This window comes from Galeopterus variegatus, unplaced genomic scaffold, assembly GCF_000696425.1.
Source record: "Galeopterus variegatus unplaced genomic scaffold, G_variegatus-3.0.2 Scaffold254, whole genome shotgun sequence".
NCBI lineage: Eukaryota > Metazoa > Chordata > Mammalia > Dermoptera > Cynocephalidae > Galeopterus > Galeopterus variegatus.
The window spans coordinates 621,972-644,254 of NW_007726365.1; the positions used below are offsets into that span (position 1 = coordinate 621,972).

General features: G+C 35.1%; 1 protein-coding gene across 1 annotated transcript in view; it reads right to left on the reverse strand.

The window, feature by feature from the left end:
• Positions 1-22,283, reverse strand: part of MSH3 (mutS homolog 3) — a 207,466-nt gene that overhangs the window by 84,313 nt on the left and 100,870 nt on the right. Inside the window, exons 16-18 of the mRNA XM_008566613.1 lie at positions 18,934-18,998; positions 16,500-16,616; positions 8,444-8,551 (exon numbers count right to left, since the gene is read on the reverse strand). Coding sequence (XP_008564835.1) covers positions 8,444-8,551; positions 16,500-16,616; positions 18,934-18,998 — 290 coding nt within the window. The remainder of the gene's footprint in view (positions 1-8,443; positions 8,552-16,499; positions 16,617-18,933; positions 18,999-22,283) is intronic.

Consider the following 22,283-nt stretch of genomic DNA (forward strand, 5'->3'; position numbering starts at 1 on the left):
ACATCTTTCTGTGGTCTTTGGTGTCTTTCATTTGTTTTTAATACAAAAATTACTCTTTTTGCCTTGCTGTTCTTTATTTTAAGCATTGTATTTGCTTTTATCTATAACTTTTTCCCTTTATCCAAGCCCCCCCTGAGCCCTGCCTACCCTCAGTCTCCTCCCCAGATTTTTTTTTTTTTTTCCTTTTTTTGTCTTTTTTCGTGTCCGGCAACGGATCGCAACCCTCAGTGTCGCGCCCGTACCGGACCGGGACCGGCAACGGGATCGCAACCCTCAGTGTCGCACCCGCACCTCGCTCAGCCAGTGAGCGGGAACTGGTCTGTATGTGGGATCCGAACCCTCGGCGGGAGCGCCACCGCGCTTCCCAAGTGGCGCACTGTAGCAGTGCGCCACCGGGCTGGCCCCTCCTCCCCAGATTTTACCATTGAGATCAGTTTGGTGTCTACCCTTCCCAACCATCTTCTATGCATTTGGTTATGGATGTATTGTACTGATTGTGATTTCTCAAAAAAAGTCATACTGTAATATATCATTCTGTAATTACTTTTTTAAAAACAATAATTTATTTTAACCTTCAGTACACATAAAAAATAGATTTCCCCATTTACCATCTGGGTACAGTGGGTCTTTTTATTTTAATATTTTGAAGTGATTTTACAAACAATTTTACAGAAGTAAGAATAAAGAAATAGTAAAAAGAAAAACAACCTCATTACTAATTTTTTTTTTTTTTTTTTTTTTTTCTTTTGTTTTTTTCCGTGTCCGGCAACAGATCACAACCCTCAGTGTTGCCCCCGTACCGGACCGGGGACCGGCAACGGGATTGCAACCCTCAGTGTTGCTCCCGCGCCTCGCTCAGCCAGTGAGCGGGAACCGGTCTGTATGTGGGATCCGAATCCTCAGGCGGGAGCGCCGCCGCGCTTCCCAAGCGGCGCACTTATCCAGTGCGCCACCGGGCCAGCCCCCTCATTACTAATTTTAATAAGAATTTAAATAGCAAATCTCAAATTTGTATTCCATATTTTCTTGATTAAAACAACTATACCTAGAGTGAGCAATACATTCTGAATGTAATTGCTCATCAGCTGTCATGCATACACCGCACCTGGAACATATTCATTTATAAATACTAACTTCCTAATATCAGTATGTTTCTAATAGGTTTTAGTTCATTATTTCTGGTTCTTCTTACACTTCCATCAATAAAAATACAATACTGGAAGACTTTTTTGAAATCGTTTAAAGCTCATTTTCTTGAAGAAAGGATGGCCATCATTTTTGCTCCATAATTGGAAAACATGTTCATTTTTAGACTTATAAACACCAATTAGAATAATCAAACTAGTGGGCCGGCCCGGTGGCGCACTGGATAGTGCGCCGCTTGGGAAGTACGGCGGCGCTCCCGCCCGAGGGTTCGGATCCCACATGCAGACCGTTCCCGCTCACTGGCTGAGAGAGGCGCGGGGGCGGCACCGAGGGTTGCAATCCCATTGCCAGTCCCCGGTCCGGTGTGGGGGCGACACTGAGGGTTGCGATCCGTTGCCGGACACGGAAAAAGACAAAAGACAAAAAAAAAAAAAAAAGAATAATCAAACTAGTACTTTCATTTCTATATCCTTTCAATATCCTGTCTATCCACCTACAAAATTTTAGTGAACAAATATAATAAAAGATAAGAATACCACTGCATGTCTTTTAGCAAAACAGATTGGTCCGGGTTCTTGTCACCAAATATTGCATGATGAATGCTTCCTATGGAATGATTAACTGGATCAGAATAACACATTTCATTTTGCCCTTATGTATTAGTCTGTTTCTGTTGCTTATAACAAAATAACTGGAACCAGATGATTTACAAAAATAAATAAATAAAATGTATTGCTTACAGTTTCAACAGTGACCCAAGGGTTTCACATTGCAAGATGGTGGAACAGAGAGAGAAGGGAGAGAGACAGACTCTCTTCTGTCTTCTTTTAAAGCCCTCAGAACCATGACCCTGACCCACCATTTTTAATCCACTCACTACTGCACGGTCCTGGTCCTACAATCTAATCACCTCTTCAAGGTTCCACCTTTCAATAGTAGGAAGATCATTATCCTACCATTTCAACAGTCATAGTGAAGACCAAGTTTCTAATACATAAAACTTGGGGGACACAATTCAAGCTTCAGTGAGTTATGGGGGGACATAATTCAATCGACTACACCTTGCACATTCATTATTCATACACGGATTCTTAAATTTGAGAATATTCTTCTAGGATATTGTTATGTGAACATTCATCATCTTGCACTTTGTTTATATAAGAAATTCTACCATCATTAGTATCCAGAGCACTGCTATACTTCTCTTCATGATCATCTTCTGATTAACCTAATAGCTATCAATTTTTTGCTACAATGGGTGAAAAATGAAAAATTCGGAATTCTCAACTGTGTTCAAAGAAAGCTAGAAGCAGACTACAATGGTGGTATTTGAGTTCTTTTATACCTTCTTGAAAGATGATGTGACCCTTTGGGCAATACAATAAGAAAACGAAAAGATGATGTGACGGTGACTTTTTTCTCACTTTCGCATCTTCATTCTCCAGCTTTCACTTTAGACTTCTAAAGTACAGTTTGAATAAGTGATAAACAATATTGAAATAATTCCCAGGATGATGAAATAGCAAAATGCTTAAAGATATAGGAAAAATAAGATCACTAAAGATCCCAAAATGCATCTTAGATTTACAAAAGGGTCCAATGGACTCATACGGTAAATGCAGGACAAAATGAGTTGTTTTCTCCTTTAAAAAAAAAGAAAAAAAGTAAGTTTTTCTTTGTTCTTTGGAAGACCTTTAAGAAACTGAAATAGGTCCAATGGACCCCTACGGTGTGGTATACTGAAAATAAAAGATCACCTGTCAGATTTTCAGCATTCTTTTGAAGCTGCTGCATAGATGAGTTAATTATTCTCCACTGTTGAACATTTAGACTGTGACCAAATGTTCACTGTTATAAAAAATGCTGCAATCAACAACCCTATACATGTGTCTCCATGTGTACATATCCAAGTGTTTTCTGAACTAGAGTAAACTCTTGAAATGAAATTTCTAAGTCACACAGTATGCATATTCTTTATTTTAATAGATAAGAGTAGCTACACCAATTTACCTTCCCACCAGCAGGATAAGAAAGTTGACTTGTTTTTTCATAACCTCACCTGGAGATGGTATTATCTATTAGGCCTCATGGCTAGCTTAACATCAGCACAGATGTGTTAAGCAACTTTCCACCCTCCTCCCCCCACCCCTTTCCTTTTTCTGCCCCGGGAACTAGTCAGTGAAATTCTTCTCCTGGGAAGGGGTAAACACGACCCTTGTCATCAAAGGAACGTCTTGTGGGCTGCAGTAGCAGGCTTCAGGCGGAACACTTTGTGTTCATATAGTGGCGACACTAATCAGAAACCTATGCCCTAACCAACCAGATGATAGTGGACCACTACGGCTCTGTCACCTTGCATACCACTGATTCTGAAATTGCCCATTACTCTGCCAGAACTCTAAAAGGCTTATAAACTTCCTGCTTTCCTTTGTTCGGGGGAACTGATCTGATTCAGTCTCCCCTCCACATTGGTAGAATAAAGCTACTTGGCTGAAACAGTGCCTGGCTCGGGTCTCTCTCTCTTTCTCCCTTTCCTCCTTCTCACCAAACCTAACACTATCAAACTTTCTAATTTTTGACATGTGGTGGGTGAACAGTGTTATCTCATTGTTTTAATTTGTACTCATTGATTACTAAGGTTGAACATCTTTTCATCAGTTTCTTGGCCATTTGTAGGTCTTTTTCAGCATAATATCCTATCAATCTCAATTTCTTTGACCAGAACTTTCACATAATCATATGAAAATATTTTTGAGCTTATTCATAACACCAAGAAATACTATTTTCCTAATACTTAATTTCTCCTTCTTTAACATATCTGGCTAATAAAATTCCAAGAATGTACTGTCACATTTTTCAAAGAAAGCAACAAAAGTATCTCCTGAGTAAATAATTTGAAATTATCTGTTGAAGAGAGACACTTAAAATTACAAGAAAAGGATATTTCTTGGATTTTGGAGTATAATTCTAAAGGCAGGATTTTTATCTAGGTGAGTTACGAATTTACTGTAAAAGAAAAAAACTGAAAGCATTTGTAGGTGATATCAATTTAAAAATAAAATCTTAGGTGCTCTGCCAAGTAAAATCAATATATCATATTCATGACATTGATATGACTTCCTGGGAAGATCTTCACTTTGTAATAAAATTTTGAGTGATTTGTTCTGCTCTAAAATTTACACAGATTTATTCTGTTGCTATCAAAATTATATAATGACAAAACACGTCTTGGTAGAGTAAGAAGCAAAGGATAATTCATAAAGCTAGGATGACATATGAGGATAGAACAGTTATAGCAAGAAAAATAAGTAAAGCATGTTGATGGATACCTTATGGCAGTGAAGGAGGAAGAACTGAGGAAATGGGGATGCTTCCCAGAAAGAATGAAACATTTGAACTTAAATTTTATTTTATATTTTAAAAATTGCATTTTTCTCTTTCAACTCCCCCAGAGAAACAGAACATAATCTATATTAGTGAAACAGTATAATATCCAGAACAGAAATTGGATGGAAAGACCTAGAATAAGAACTTCTCTCTAAAGGTTTAGACTACACTGAATAAAAATATCTTAACAGCATTCAGAGAGAAAAGATTGCAATCATGAAGCCACACAATCAATTGGAGCTAACTGCAACAGCTAAAATTCACTAAACTCTCTTAAAAAGCTGGAAATTTAAGAAAAATATGTATACATTTCAGATACTTATAAAGTAGTTTAAAATGCATTTTAGATAGAAATTTCCTACTTCATGGCAATTTACGCTTGATTTTGTTTTTGCCAAAAAAAGAGACTGATAACATTACTAAATTACATTATGATTCATTTAGATTTTTTTCAGATGGATTTTTCTTGATGTAAAATATACGGTGTCCAGTGTAAAAAGTTTTTCACATCTAAAATATTGCCTGAAATATCTTACTGACAGACGAGGTGATTTGGAACAATCCTCAAAAAGTTGGACAAAGTACAGAAAACAGCTACCCAAAGGCAGCTGATAACTAAGACAGCAGAAAATTCCCAGGCCAGGATCTGGGGTAGGACAAAGGCTCAGGGAGGGGCCAGTTTCCCTCTGTGGGTGTTTGCCCATTTCTAAGGAAACAGCTAAGGCTGAGCACTATGGACAGCTTTTGCTCTGGACTGAGACACCAAGGGGCTGCACACCAGGCATAAACTCACCTTTCAATCATCTCAACCCCGATTTGGATTAAGTGATGCCAGACTGTTAATGTCCTAAGAAGTCTAATATAAGCAAAAGTAACTCTCTTAGAATGAGTATATCTAAAAATGATTTTGCAAAAACAATGCCCAGCACATAATTAGAATAACCAGGCATTCAAGAAGATACAGAATGAAAACTAGCAGAGAAACAAACAATAAAAATAGGCCCAGGGGCTCCTGATATTTGAATTATCATATAGACTTTAAAATAACTATGCTTACTGTGTTCAAAGAGGTAAGACACAAGATTGAGAATTGATAGAGAAGTAAAAATGATTTTTTAAAAAGAATTACTATGTCTATGAAAAGTACTAGCAACCCCTACGTTCAGATATTTTTCTTAAAGACAAAGAAGTTTTTTATTTTGGCAGCACTCCAGTACAGGGATCTGAACCCTTGACCTTGGTGTTCTAACACTGCACTCTAACCAAAAGAAATTGTATAATACTTCATTCCTTCTGATTTTTAAATGGCTAAATATCTGCAAATAATAGTAGCTGCTATTACTAAGTGCTTATTATCTGCCTGGCCTTACTTAGAATTTCATATATCTTTATCTCATTTATTCTGCACATCTCTGTGAAGTAGGTTTTACTTCATCAGTGTAGAATCCAAGGATCAGAGAAGTAAATTGCTTGAGGCCAGCTACTAAATTACCGAGCTACTATTCAGACCCATTATCTGTCAGATCCAATGTCTACATTCTGAAGGACGTGCTTAGAGAGATTCAAATTTCACTTATGCAAATTGAGAGGCCTCTTGATATATATGCTGGAAGATGCCAAAAGAACAAGAAGCCCCAGACTGAAAGAATGTAAGACCAAACTTGTCTATAGCAGATGCTCTAAAAATGTTTTTTAAATCTCTAATGTATGTAGGAAGTAATCATATAGTTTTATGGTGATGTAATGAAGAATATAGTTTCACTCCTCAAGTGGTTTTTGCCAAAACTACACCTCAATAAAGGATTCCTGCAACTGAAGATTCATTCCATTTACCAATTCATACCTTTACTTCTCATAATTTTACATATGGATATCTGAGACTTAAATAAGGGCATCAGGTTAGTGACAGATGATGGGCTAGAACGAGACCTTCTGACATCCAAGATAGGTTCTGATTATTACATCACACTGAAAATTACATATTATTTTAAGTTATACATTATGCATAATATGTGTATATTTAGGTGTACATATGGATATACATAAATAGATATGAAAATTTCAATTTGGTGTAATAGAGCAAATCACATAACCATATAGATGTCCTTTTTTCACTAGCTGCCTATCAGAAGCAGCTAATGGCAGAAGGCCACTTGAAGAAGTATAAGAGGGGATAAACCAAGCGTTAAGTATTTTTCAATGGGAAGAACTTCACCTGAACACACACTAAGCGCACAGGCTGCTGCCAAGCCTCTGCTTAATTCAGAAACAGAATCCATTAGGAAAAGTTTGCTTCACAAATCTTGTATATCCGGAAAGAACTTCTACTAAAATTGCTATTGTACAAATATAAGGGAGAAATCAAGTCAACTGAAGGCAGACTTTTGGTCTTCCAGAACTAAATCCAACTAGAGTAAATTTACATATCACATCTTTATAAATGATAAATAGGATATAGTTTTTCCCCATTTACTGTACTGTTAAGTTTCAGCTCTAAAATGCCTAGGTGAATCTAACTAGGCAAATCTGTGTATGTTAGAATCACTCTGATGTGACAAAAAATTGGGCAATAATGAAAATGCAAAGAACCCATTTAAAACAAGACTGCTGTGCCTGACACTGTAGATATGCTCAATAAAAACGGACAGAAAAACAAAAAACAAAAATAGCAAACAGTATGTTTAGGGTACTTAACTGGTAAACAAGACTGCTATGCCTGACACTGTAGATATGCTCAACAAAAACGGACAGAAAAACAAAAAACAAAAATAGCAAACAGTATGTTTAGGGTACTTAACTGGAGTAGCCAATTTCTCCAACTTTCCTCCCACAAATAAATGCTATACATTAAACAAACTTTTTTTAAAACATTCACTGTCTACTGGGTAATATGCTAGGTACAGAGGACACTTAAACATAAAAAAAGATATTATTTGGCACAAACTAGAGAAAAAACCAAGGTATGAAAGACATATGAATAGCAAAACATATCAACTAAAGAACTCTGTGGGTCACAGTACTGATAGGCAATATCACTTATGCTTTCTTTTTACTCCTCACAATAAGCCAGTGAGCTAAATATGCTCTTAATTTTTCTCAAGTATATGAAAAAACTGAAGCTTTTGGAAGACAACTTGTCCAAAAGTTAGAGCTAAGATTTAAAGTTAGATCTGTCTGATACTAATATCCTTTATGAAAAGGAAAATAAACATTTCACGTTGGGATGTTTAGAGGCCAATAAAGAAAACTGGATGAATTCCCCCTCTCAATAAGAGGAACAGAAAAGATCACAGAAACCTACCCCCCCCACACCATTTCCTCAATCCTTTCTTACCTAATCAAGCTTTTATAATTATAAAGTTAAACATCGTCCAAAAGTTAGAGCTAAGATTTAAAGTTAGATCTGTCTGATACTAATATCCTTTATGAAAAGGAGAATAAACATTTCACATTGGGATGTTTAGAGGCCAATAAAGAAAACTGGGATGAATTCCCCCTCTCAATAAGAGGAACAGAAAAGATCACAGAAACCTACCCCTCCACACCATTTCCTCAATCCTTTCTTACCTAATCAAGCTTTTATAATTATAAAGTTAAACATATAAACAAATGAAATTAATGCTCAAACTTTATAAAAATGTCACCCATCACCCACATACACTTAAAAATTAATATATATAACATTCACCTCTAGAGTTATACCGAACATCTGCTTTCACTATATTCAGTGTTAGCGCAAGCAATGAAGGAATATGTTAAATCAAGCTATATGTGTATGATATTCAGCTTTACCAACAGGCTAATACATTTGAGTAATTGTACTATTTTATAATGAAGACACTAAAATTAATTCAATAAATGCTATCTTATCTAGAGCACTGATAAAGGGAGGAAGTAAAACATATATTACCTGCAGTAATCTCCTTGCTTAGCGACCTTGGCCAGGGAGAAAATGCAGTCAACAGTTGCTAGGTGATGCACTGCTTTACACAAGGAGTGATAATGTTCGCTGAAATTCCTACAGAAGCAGAAGCAGCAACAACAAAAAGGTGAGCAAACTGATTTCCTTAGACCTACAAAAGCTGTACAAGTTATCACTTTATTAGCTAATATAAGCATAAACAACAACAAAACAACCAGGCATACCTAACTAAGAGAGATGGAAATCACACTGAAGTATTTTTACTCTTTAACGAAACTACTTCATTATTGGTTCTAAACAGGCTTCCCTTTTCATTTGTGATACGATTATGTAAAGTTTTAAAAAGCTTCTACGTAAAGACTCTACTGTTAATACCATATTAGACATTTCACCTGACCATGACATTTCAACTTAGACATAATTAAAACAAATGTAGCAATTATTTTCATTTAGATTCAATAATATCAACTACTCAGATGGGTTACTTCCCTTTGTAATTCTTCATAGCATTATCCAAACCTGGGACAACAGTTGCAATACCTTTTTCTCTCACACTCAACTGGAAGCTTCCCAAAGGCAGAGACCACATCTGTCTAATTTATCTACCATTGTAGCCCTAACGTATAGTCCATAATCTTGACATAGAAGAGACATTATAATAAATATTTGTTGAAGATAAGCAAGAAAAAGTACTTTTTTTCCAGTTCTCTTCAGTTATCTTTTTAATAATGTACATAAAATTAAATTTTAGATTTGTTTAAAAAAAGATCATGGTCATTGCCTCAATTCCTTGGATAATTAAAACTATAATACCCAGTGATCTAAAAGCTTAAAAGACTTTTACTGAAAGACTTATTCAGAAAAAGTACAGGAATGCATACAGGTGTTTTTTTTTTTCTTTTTTTTTTTTTTGCTTAAATATCCCTTTTTTCTTTTTTCTTTTTGCTTAAATTATCCCATTATCTCATATCATAGTATTTAATGCCAATGTCTGCAATATTGTGGACATCTGTATTTTTCTTTTTTTTTTTTTTGCTTAAATATCCCATTATCTCATATCATAGTATTTAATGCCAATGTCTGCAATATTGTGGACATCTGTATATACTGATAAACTGTGAATGTTTAAAATGTATATAATTATACTACAAAAATGACCCAAAACTTATTTTTTACAGGGCATTTTAAAAAATTATTTTTAAGAGAAAATATATAACTGAACTTAAATTCTTACTGTAACCTCTCCTTCCAAGAGAGATTAAGTGATTTTGTTCAATTAAAAAAAATTTTTTTTAATGTAGGTGGTGATAAATCACAAATTCTTCAAAGACTGAAAAATGAGAGACTGTAATGATAACTATAAATAGGTCCAAATGAAAGCTGAAGGGAAAACCAACATATACCGACCAAAGACTATGAAAAGGCACCTTTATCATTTCTTTACAACCACCATTCAGGTAGGTCCTCATTACCTAAGTTTTACAAATGAAGTTCATAGAGATAAATCAATTAGCCTAAGGTCACACAGCCACTGAAGAGTAGAGCCTAGATTCAAACTATGTCCTTATATTACCTTGTGTCCCACAGTGCAATTTTACAGACTCCTACTAGCATCTTCCCTTATTTTTATACATACACAGAAATAAAATAGAAATATAACAAGTAACCTACTTTCTCCATAAAATCATAGTGTAGAGCTCAGATATTTCTTACATTCTTTTAAAGACTCCCCCAAAAAGAAGAAAAAAAGAAAAACAAAGAACATTACACCGAATGCCTTTCTTAAAAAATATTCCTCTATTGTAGTATGGGTTTCAGAAACGTTGAGATTTAGTCTGTTTGCTACTTAAATCCAAAGGTTTTTAGAGTGCTTTCTAACTTGAAAATCATACCCAGATTAAGCTACTATGATGATCAGTTAGTTACTCCTATATAAAAACTATCTTTGATTTTTTTCAATTGTAATTTCTGAAGTCTCTAGTATTAGAATAATGTATTTTATGTAAATGACTTTTCTCATAAACTAAAAATGTGGAGTATACAGCTTTATTCTGTGTTGTTTGTGAACTGAAAAATATATTCACAATATACTTTATACTTCTTTGAGTAGACAGAACATAATGAATATAATTTACCTATTTCTCACTAAATTAAAGATTATCAAAACAAACAATATAAATCCCACTAACGGTGTTGTTGGTACAAAACCCCAAACACAAAGGGGATGGGCCCTTAGCATCAGAAAGGAAGCCCTAAGTTGCCACCTTAAAAATGCCTCTTAGTTTTGAAGATGCCACATGTTGTGTGGACCTAACTTTTCTGGGTGTCTGCCCACTAACCATGCCTTATCATTCCTGGTTTGGCTTTGATTTTAGATGTGACTGTGGCCTATTTGTTCTAATTACCAACCCATCTGGTCTTCCTACCCTGGCACCTACTCTTTTGCCAGAAAGCAGCCATATTTGATGTTTCTGCCCTAGCCCCTCTGGACATGTGGGTCACAGCACTTTGGCACTAACAATTAGTCAGTTTTTTTCCTTACTTGCACTCCCTCCTGGTAAGGTCCTGTCCAGACAACCAAAATCCTAATTTGCTACTACCTAGAAGCCTAGGGTTGAGGGGAACTGTCCCTGCTAATCTTCTCATTTCCAGGATGGAAATAAGTGACATAGCTCTCAGTAGGTACCATTTCAGTTAATAAAACAAAAAAGCAAGGAGAAATAATGTAATTATTTTGATATGAACAACAATGTTGTTTCTCATGCCAATGATATAAATAAGACGAGAATAAAATGAAAAACTATCATGAGCCTTAAACATCATCATAAATCTTAAAGAAGCCCTTGTTTGACTTCTTGGTCTTGTGCTAAATTTCAAAGAGATTATTCATACTTGGAAAATGATAAGCTGAAAAATGGGCAATTCAGATAATCTGAAAGACTGAGTTTATGTCATAACTACATGCAACTATGCCACTAAAAACCTTAAAGATGAAGTCAAAGCACTATGATTTAATCTCTGGCCAAAAGATATTGCTGGGTCCATGGGCAGCAGATAAAGACACTTGGGTTCTAAAGCTTTTATGATGTTTAGAAAAGTCTAGCATCACATGTTGCTCAGTAATATCAGGAGTTAATAAAAATGGAAAATATTTTATTTTTTATTGGCAAGTGCACTTCTAAAATATTTGAACTGATTCCAAGGTTTTTTATTCTGTTCCATTGGTCTGAGTGTCTGTTTTTATGCCAATACCATGCTATTTTGGTTACAATAGCTTTGTAATATAATTTGAAATTGGCTAGTGTTATGCCTCCAGCTTTACTTTTTTTTTTTTTTTTGGCTCAGGACTGCTTTTCAGGATCTTTAGTTATTCCATATGCATCTTAGGATTGCTCTTTCTATTTCTGTGAAGAACGTCACTGGTATTTTGATGGGGATTGCATTGAATCTGTAGACTGCTTTGGGCAGAATGGACATTTTCACGATGTTAAGTCTTCCCATCCAAGAGCATGGTATGTCTTTCCACCTTTTTGTGTCTTCTTTAATTTCTTTCAGTAGTGTTTTGTAGTTCTCACTGTAGAGATCTTTTGCATCCTTGGTTAAATTGTTTCCTAGGTGTTTTACTTTTTTTGGCAACTATTGTAAATGGGCTTGCTTTCTTGATTTCTTTTTCTGCTAGTTCATTACTAGAGTATAAAAACACTACAGATTTGTAGGTGTTGATTTGTACCCTGCAACATTACTGAAATTGCTAATCAGCTCTAAGATTTTTTTTGGTTAAGTCTTTAGGTTTTTCTATACATAAGATCATGTCATCTGCAAACTGACAATTTGACTTTGTCCCCACATACTTACAGCCAACTAATCTTTGACAAAGGCAACAAGAACATACATTGCGGAAAAGACTGCTTCTTTAATAAATGGTGCTGGGAAAATTGTACATCCATATGCAGAAGAATGAAACTGGACCTGTACCTCTCACCATATACCAAAATCAACTCAAAATGGATTAAAGACCTGAATATAAGACCCAAAACCATAAAGTCACTAAAGAAAAACATAGGGGAAACACTCCAGAAATTAGGATTGGGCAAAGACTTTATTTATGAATAAGACTCCAAAAACACAAGCAACGAAAGAAAAAATAAACAAATGGGATTATATCAAAAAAAAAGCTTCTGCACAAAAAGGAAACAATCAACAGAGCGGAAAGACAACCTACAGAATGGGAGAAAATATCTGCAAACTGTACATCTGACAAGGGTTTAATATCCAGAATATACAAAGACCTCAAACTATACAGTAAAAAAGCAAATAATCCAATTAAAAAATGGGCAAAGGAGATGAATATATATTTTTTCAAAGGAAGACATACAAATGTCCAACAGGTATATGAAAAAATGCTCAGTATCACTAGTCATCAGAGAAATGCAAATTAAAATCACACTGAGATACCACCTCACTCCAGTTAGACTCTCCATTATTAAAAAGACCACGAATAATAAATGATGGCAAGGATACAGGGAAATAGGAACCCTTCTCCACTGCTGGTGGGACTGTAAATTACCACAGCCATTATGGAAAACAGTATGGATGTTTCTCAAACAACTACAGATAGAACTACCTACCATATGATCCAGCAATCCCATTTGGTATATACCCAAAGGAATGGAAATCATCATGTCGAAGGGATACCTGCACTCCCGTGTTCATCACAGCTCTATTTACAATGGCCAGAATATTGAACCAACTAGGTGTCCTTCAACAGATGACTGGATAAGGAAAATGTGGTATATATACACAATGGAATACTATTCAGCCATAAAAAAGAATGAAATTCTTCCATTTGCAGCAATATGGATGAGTCTGGAGAAAATTATACATACTACATGTTCTCATTTATAACCAGGTGCTAAGAAAAAAGGAAGGAAAGGAAGGAAAGGAAGGGAAGGAGGGAGGGAGAGAGGGAGGAAGAAAGAACACACCACAACAATTCACTGAACTATCAGAAGGAGAGAACAAACCTAAGGTTACTAGAGATGGCAGGGGGGTGGTGGGGGAAATAGGTTGGGTAAATGGCATAAAGAAAAATCATGACTTATAATAATGCTAATAATAAAAAATAAATAAATAAAATATTTGAGTTATATATTATAATTCAATTTTTAAAGAATTTACAATTGAAAGGATTATCCAATATCCACAGTCCATCTTCTAAGAACACAAAAGAAGAAATATATTTTGAAAGAGGATTTCACTTGCAGCCAGATCAACAGCCTTAATTTCTTGTAACATTTTGATCAAAAAGTAATATGACTCATGCTAGTACCTCAGTAAAAGACAAGTACACTTATATGGCTGGTATTCAGTCATCTGATGTCAGGATCATTGAAGTGAATCATTTTTTTAATGAAATATTCACTCCATCTGGTACCTCAAATAGTGTGCATAGCAATCAATCCTGCTCTCAAGGGTGGTCTCATTTAGCAGCAAATACTCTAGCTAAATTTCAGCCAATATTCTTTTCTGGGGATAAAAACTTTAATACGTTCTTATTTTCAAAGTAATATAGGTACATTATAGAAGCTTCCGACATCGCGTAATTGCAAAGTAAAGAAATTAAAATCACTAGTAACCTCACCATACAGAATAATCAGTTAACATTTTGAGTCTCTCTCTCGCTCGCTCGTTCTATGTATATATATACGTATATAGAAATTTTCCAAAGATATACACATGACTGATAAGCATATTGATAACGTAATAAGCATACATATATTTAATCTTTAAAAATATAAAGGTTTGGGAGTATGGGTTATGTGCATATTCATACGAAATTGTGTAATACTTTAGTACTGTTTTATATCATTTTCTTCACGTAGTTATATACCATGAATATCATATTCTTCTGTGACGTTATATTTAATGTTGGCTCACTCTTAGCAACTCCCAATTACAGCAAGGGTGGTTGGATGAAAGCGGAGTTTTCCTGGGCTACTCTGGTAGGAGGGCCCAGTTAGAAGGTTGACACAATAAGAACAGTATGAGCCAGTAGGGGGGTATTAAAAGAGAATAAGAGAAGGAACAAATCAAAGAGACATCTCAAAGGGAAAACAGACAATCAAGAACTTGGTGACAGATAAAGGGACAAAAGGGAAGAAAGAATAAAAAATAACACCAAGGTTTATAGCCTGGGAGACCTGAACTTTCTTTAGTCTGGAAAAATGACAGGGAGAACAAAAATCAGATCTATGAAATCATGTATGATATGAAAAGAGTGAGCATGGAATTACCTCACCAAATCCTAGGGCCCTTTTAGGTACATTATAGAAGCTTCCGACATCGCGTAATTGCAAAGTAAAGAAATTAAAATCACTAGTAACCTCACCATACAGAATAATCAGTTAACATTTTGAGTCTCTCTCTCGCTCGCTCGTTCTATGTATATATATACGTATATAGAAATTTTCCAAAGATATACACATGACTGATAAGCATATTGATAACGTAATAAGCATACATATATTTAATCTTTAAAAATATAAAGGTTTGGGAGTATGGGTTATGTGCATATTCATACGAAATTGTGTAATACTTTAGTACTGTTTTATATCATTTTCTTCACGTAGTTATATACCATGAATATCATATTCTTCTGTGACGTTATATTTAATGTTGGCTCACTCTTAGCAACTCCCAATTACAGCAAGGGTGGTTGGATGAAAGCGGAGTTTTCCTGGGCTACTCTGGTAGGAGGGCCCAGTTAGAAGGTTGACACAATAAGAACAGTATGAGCCAGTAGGGGGGTATTAAAAGAGAATAAGAGAAGGAACAAATCAAAGAGACATCTCAAAGGGAAAACAGACAATCAAGAACTTGGTGACAGATAAAGGGACAAAAGGGAAGAAAGAATAAAAAATAACACCAAGGTTTATAGCCTGGGAGACCTGAACTTTCTTTAGTCTGGAAAAATGACAGGGAGAACAAAAATCAGATCTATGAAATCATGTATGATATGAAAAGAGTGAGCATGGAATTACCTCACCAAATCCTAGGGCCCTTTTAAAATATGGCCCGGTAAGTTTAAAAGGTATAAATTTAGTCCAATTTTCAGTGATATTACTAAGGAAAAAGCCAGGAGAACTGAAAGACTCAAAAGCCCTGAAAACCCTCAAAATGGGAAACTCAAATTCTTCTTAGGTGTGATAATGGTGTTACGATTATATAGCAGAATGTCCTTATTTTTAGAAGATGTATGCTTAAGTATATATGGGTGAAGTGTTATGATGCCTAAAACCTACTTCCAAATGGTTCAGAGAAAATATATATAAAAGAAATATATATCTTAAAAATATATAAAACAAATGTCACAAAATGTTAACACTGGATAAATCTAGGTGAAGAGTACACAGGTGGTTATTTCAACTTTCCTATAGACTTAAAAATTTTCAAAATGAAAACTTAGGGGGCCAGCCTGTGGCTCCCACACTTGGGAGAGTGTGGTGCTGATAACACCAAGGCCACAAGTTTGGATCCCTATATAGGGATGGCCGGTTCGCTCACTTGGGAGAGCGTGGTGCTGACAATGCCAAGTTAAGGGTTAAGATCCCCTTACCGGTCATCTTTAAAAAAAAATAAAAATAAAAAATTAGGGGGGAAATACACAGGATGTAAAAAAGTAAGAAAAAAATTAAATGGAGATAATATAAACAAAATAACTAATCTATACTTGTTCAACTCTGAAAGATGTTAAGCCTTTAAAAAGAAAGGTAAATTCCAAGGTGAGATTTCAAAAACTGACACTACTAAACATTCTTAGCAAAAAATGTTAGTACAGTAACAATAAAGTATATCTGGTATCTCACCAAAGATAGAGATGAGCTTATATTTCAATGGATTAAAAATAAAATCAGAGAACACACGTTCTCAACTATTTTATAGCAGGTCACAAGCAGTAATCTCTACTTTTCTTTTTGATGGAAAGATTTTTCTGGTCTATTTCTCATAGCAAAAGGTCAGATTATATTTTTCATTATAAACTCACTCTAGAAAATCAAGCCATTCAGCACTGCAGTCAAGGACAAGCTGCTCCCGGAGCTGATTCAGATGTCTGTAATTTTCTACAACAAAAGGAGAGTGAAAGCGGCACACAGCTTTTGTGCTATAAAAGGGGAAAAAACATAAATATAAAATCAAGGTTACTAAGAAATCAGTAATGCCATCACTTCAGAAAATTTAAGAAGTTATTTATTATTCTCTGATGAACCTTGAAAGTAAACAGCTGTAAATAAAGAACATTCTTTAATTATGGTCCTGAACTCTACTGATTCCAAAGACTATGACTTTGCTCAGGAAGCTTTTCAAATGCATTTCAAATTATACCCACATGGCAAAGAGTTCAGAATTTTTATTTCATAGGCAAAAAGCTTTTTTCTTTAAATTATATTAAATGAATATGCTTGCTTTTAAAAAAAGATCAGAAGCAAATATGACAAAACAAATATGACAGAGCTGGGAACTGCATACATTGGTGAAGGTCATATTATTCTGTATGATTGAAATATTTCAGTGAAAAAAAAATAATTAAAGCATTACAGAGAATAGCAATGTATTAATTCAGGAGGCAATCAAAGAAAAGGAATTCTTCAGGATCTACCCGTAGATTCACAGTGGCCCTGGATGGGAAGAAATCCCACTTACTCCCCAACAGGCTTGAGTCTAATCTGTTCTCTTCATCAAGAAGCTGTAGAGCACAATGTGGATACCGTGGGTGGCCAGGTACCTGGTCTAGGCCATGGCTCCAATCCTGTCAGTAATTTACTAGTTATGTGACTTTGGGCAAATAGAAGTGACATTCTCTAAACACCACTTTCCTCATCTATAAAATGTGGATAATAACAGTATCTACCTTATACTGTCAAGAGAATCAAACAGGTAGTGCTTAGCAGAGGACCTATGCTGTAAGTACTAAATAAATATTAGGAGTTGTTTTGTGGCAGCAGCGGTCGTTGCTACTGCTGTTGATGCTATTATTACCAAGACAGGTATGCAGGAAGAAAAGGTCACGGTGTACTGTGATCTGTATTTGCTCCCCCACTCCTGTGATACACTGTCAAAATTTGTCTTTAATTTGGCAAGTTACTGGATTACAGCTGGACCTTTTGCATTCAAAATCTGACTGATGATATTTAATCTATCCTTGTCAAGGCCCTGATAGCCAAACAACGCATAAAAAATTGCAATGAACCTCCCCAAAACCATCTTATTTGTCCATTCAATTTACATTATTAAATGTTCAAAAAACGTTGGCACTGATTTATGCCTTGCTTTTGCTTTTAAATTACATCATCTAGACTTCTATGCAAACATATTTTTCATAGCCTTCTTTTCTGGCAAAAGTCATTTAGTGAGACATTCCTGTTAATGTTCTAGATAGACTAACATGATTTTTAGTAATTTCTCTTCATAAAGCATATTTCCATTCATTATTGGTAATATAGGACAAAAGTAAATAGAGGAAAGAATGCCTGCCAAGAAGGAAAGCAACATCCCCTAAAATCAATAATACTCAAATCTAAAGTAAAGCTTCTGGTAGCACAGGAAAAAAAGGATGATATTAGAGCTTAAGAATCCCGTGCCTATGCCTTCAGTATCTGTTGCTGTGGCAATGGATGATAAACAATTCTCTTTTTAATTAAAATAAATTAATAATCATTCGCACAGCATGTCAAAATTTCCCTTCATATTTTAACATCGAATTCTTTCACACCATCACCAGCTACTAGTTGCTCTTCTACTACCTAGGCAAATGTAACATTTTCATCTCATGTTCATGCAAACTTATGAATAATAGTACTAATAAATATTCCACAAAGGATACTACGCACAGAATATATGCTCCTCTAATACCACTTTAAATTAGTCCCCTCTTGGGGATTAATGCCCAACCAAGGAGAAAAGGCAGAGTCTCAACGTGGTTCTCTAATTTTGTTTTTGATTAATTTATTTTCATCAATCCATAATATAAGTTATAAAGAGAAGATGTAAAGAACGATTATAACTATGTGCCAAGGAAAGCATTAAGAATAAAGAAAATGTAGAGCTCAGTGAGATAGAAAATGAAATTTCAGCTTCTTAAAAAAAATGTCAGGCATAGCATTCATCAAGAAGTTCAAGCAACCAAATTAATCTTACAATTGAAGTTTGTTCAACTTTTTTTCCATGTCCTCTGAGCTGTAGGGATAGAATAGTAACTTATAAAACATGAAAACGAATGTATAAAAATAGGATAGCCTTTCAAAAAATGTTCCAAAATCAATAAAAATAATTATCTCTTGAGTTAAAAGTTCCATAAGAAAACCAAAGGGGGAGAATTACCTTCAACTTCAAGAATGTAGCTGTTATCAGTCCAGTAGCACACAGGTATACAGATGTCATTATAATTCGTGTTATAAGAAAAAAATTACTTTTAAACCTACCTTCCAACCTTAACCCAATCAGTTGGTATACAAGATACAGCAGAGTTCTTTACTTCAATCATAAACTAAAATAAATACAAATAAATAGTTATTTAAATGATTAACCATTATATTTTTTAAAGCTCCCTCAAAATTGTGGTAGTAATAATTTAGTAGATATTGCCTAAACATTCAAAATAAACCCAGTATTGTTCTTCGGAGAATTTATATATGTCAGTACAGCTAAATAGTATTAACTAGGGTTTCAATACTGGTAATAAAGTACAATTTGTATTGAGCAGAAAGTCTGCAATAAAGTATATAACTTGGGGCTTTAACATTTATAATGTTATATGCATACTATAAATGGTGATTTTTCATTATTAACCTCTTTTACTTATTAGTATCTACTTAAAAATTCTATTACTCTGAGAAGATTAAATTTCTAAATATATAAAATTTTATTATATTCAATTATTAGATGTTATTGGTATAACAGTTTGAGATACAGTCCCTCCCCTATTCTAAACAGAACAGAAATTTTTACAATAGTTTTTATCCAAGGAACCTAAATCCTCTAAAGGTATACTCAATAAAGAAAGTATTGACTTTCCTAACTACTAAGAGAGGAAAACATTTCTTCCCATATGAGAGTTTTCTTTAAGTTTTCACTTATATGAACCAGATCTTTATAGACCTAACTGTGCTTTTTAGCAAGCTTCTGTGAAATCAGCCAGGCAGTGAAGCCAAGTTCTTCTATTGCCCCTTTCATTTTTAGCATTAGTTACATAACATCTCTTCTTGGTGAACTTGCATTTCTGTATTACTGTGATAAAATTCAATGTTTTATTTAAATACATTTTTAAAAACCTATTTTGTGCAGAATGGAACCCAGAAGCTCTGTGGCTGTCATTAATTATAAGACAGCTACAGACACTTTCTTCACATTTATCAGTTTTACAATATGCACATATCTTTAGGTATTTATAATATTCATATTATTAATAGTATCACGCGGTTCCTGAGTTTATTTTTCCATTAATAGAAACATTGTAGCCTTTACATAAATTACAACAGGAATGAATGGCTAATTTTAAGAATTTTCATCCTTAGCAAAAATTTTGGAACTAACGATGTCCTCTGTATAGAGAGGAATCAAGAGTTTCAAATGGGTACAAAGCTATTCTCTCTACCCTGCGTGAATCAATGTACAGTATATGCATGTATTGAAACACACTGTATCCCACAAAAATGTGTAATTAAATGTTAAAATTTTTTTAAAAGACTGTCAAATCTGACACACCCAGTTAAACAGGTAAGAGTGAAGAGTCTAAAAAAACTCCCTTTGGCTTTAAAAAGTAACTGAAAAATACACACAAAAATAAGTATCACTGATGGGAAAGATAAAATCTCTTTTAAACTACATGAAATAATTATATTTTTAAATATTCAATGAGAAGACACACTGGTTGTTTTATGAAATAATTCTAATTATTTTATTTATTCTATTTGGAAGCGCTACTCCAAAGGAAAACTGTAAAATTCAGGAACACACCAGATCACTGATATTTGGGAAGGACATGTCCAGATCCATAGTGTCCAACACGGAGCTCCCCAAGAGCTACTGCCTAAGGAGTGGTGGACATTTTGAAAAGCCAATAGAAATGAGGAGCACCTTGGAAATAGATTGAACAGCTGTGGTCCAAACTAAGTATCAAAGGTCTACTCTAGGGACGACAATTGCTCAGCAAGCCCCCATATACAGAGCCAATACAGGATGGAAAATAGAGTGAGAGTCACTAAAACCCATGTGGACCTCTTGCTTTAAACCCCTGTGGTAACGTCCTCAGACAGGTGGCCGGCCCTGTGTTGTCCTCTTTTCTCTTTCAGTGGTCCTCAGGTTTTCAGCCCATGTTGCTCTTCATAGTTGTCATCAACTAGTTTTTCTCTCTTCTACACTGGCACAGGATAGGAAAATTTTTCTCTAACCATTCCCTTTTTCAAATATTCTAAGAATGAGCGGGCAGGCCCTCTGTTTAAGGACTTTATTGCTAAAGAAAAGGAAACTAAGTAACACTGGAAAACAGCATACATTCCATAAATCTTAGAAAGTTCTTAGCAAGTTTCCCTGACTTTGTGTCTTAGGTGTTGATGTGAGAAGTTTGCCTTTATTTGTTCCAGCAATCTCTCACATTCTCCTCCTAGGACCCAATTCTGTCTTGGTTAAAATGTGAAATATTGTTACTCAAACTATATAGCCTGTGGTGCTAGATTTTCTGAAATTCTTAACTCACTCCAAAAATTGGTTTCTGTTTTCTGCACCACAGTTAACCCATTCTTCTGCTCCCCCTTTTCTTTCTTACTCTCTATTAAGAATTTTCAAATATTTTTTTACTTAGAAAATTTAACAGAAAATGTTTTTTATATTTCAAATATTCTAGGTAGACATTTGAATATGCTACATGCTATAAATAATGTTTTCTCTAAAAAATTTTTCCCAATATTTCTTTTCTCTTTAAGAATAATAATACTGGGCCAGCCCGGTGGCGCACTGGAGAGTGTGCCACTTGGGAGTGTGGCAGCGCTCCCGCCGAGGGTTCGGATCCCATGTGGAGACCGGTTCCTGCTCACTGGCTGAGCACGGTGCCAGCGCAACACCGAGGGTTGCGATCCCGTTGCCGGTCCCCAGTACGGGCGCGACACCGAGGGTTGCGATCCCGTTGCCGGTCCCCGGTACGGGCGCAACACCGAGGGTTGCGATCCTGCTACCGGTCAGTAAAAAAGACAAAAAGGAAAAAAAAATAATAATAATACCTATCAATACTGCCCTAAATCTATAGGCCACCCCATATCTATTCCATATTTGATTCAAGGTTAAGACAGAATTCTCTATATTCATAGAATATGATAGAGACTGCCACAGAAGGAATGAAGTATGTAAAGCTACATAGGTTTGTGTTTTCATTACTTCCTTACAAGCCAATACTTCCAGAATCAGAGACAATAAACCACCATTCAATAAGGCTTAGCATTCTAATGAGTATATAAAAATGGGGAACAGAGGTAAAAAATAAATGTTATCAAAAGTAACACTGACTTGACAGTCTGGCACTTTTATCTGTAAATTGTTAGTAATAACAAGATCCATGTACCACAAGGGGCTGCTACAACAGGTGTTTAAAAATTATTACAAAAGTCATATGTATGGAAATACAATTTCAGAAAGAACAGAAGAGTATAAAATAAGAAGCTCATACGAGGGTACCTCAGAAAGTTCGTGGAAAAATAGAATTAAAAGATAATACAAATCGGGCCGGCCCGGTGGCACACTGCTACAGTGCGCCGCTTGGGAGCGTGGTGGCGCTCTCGCC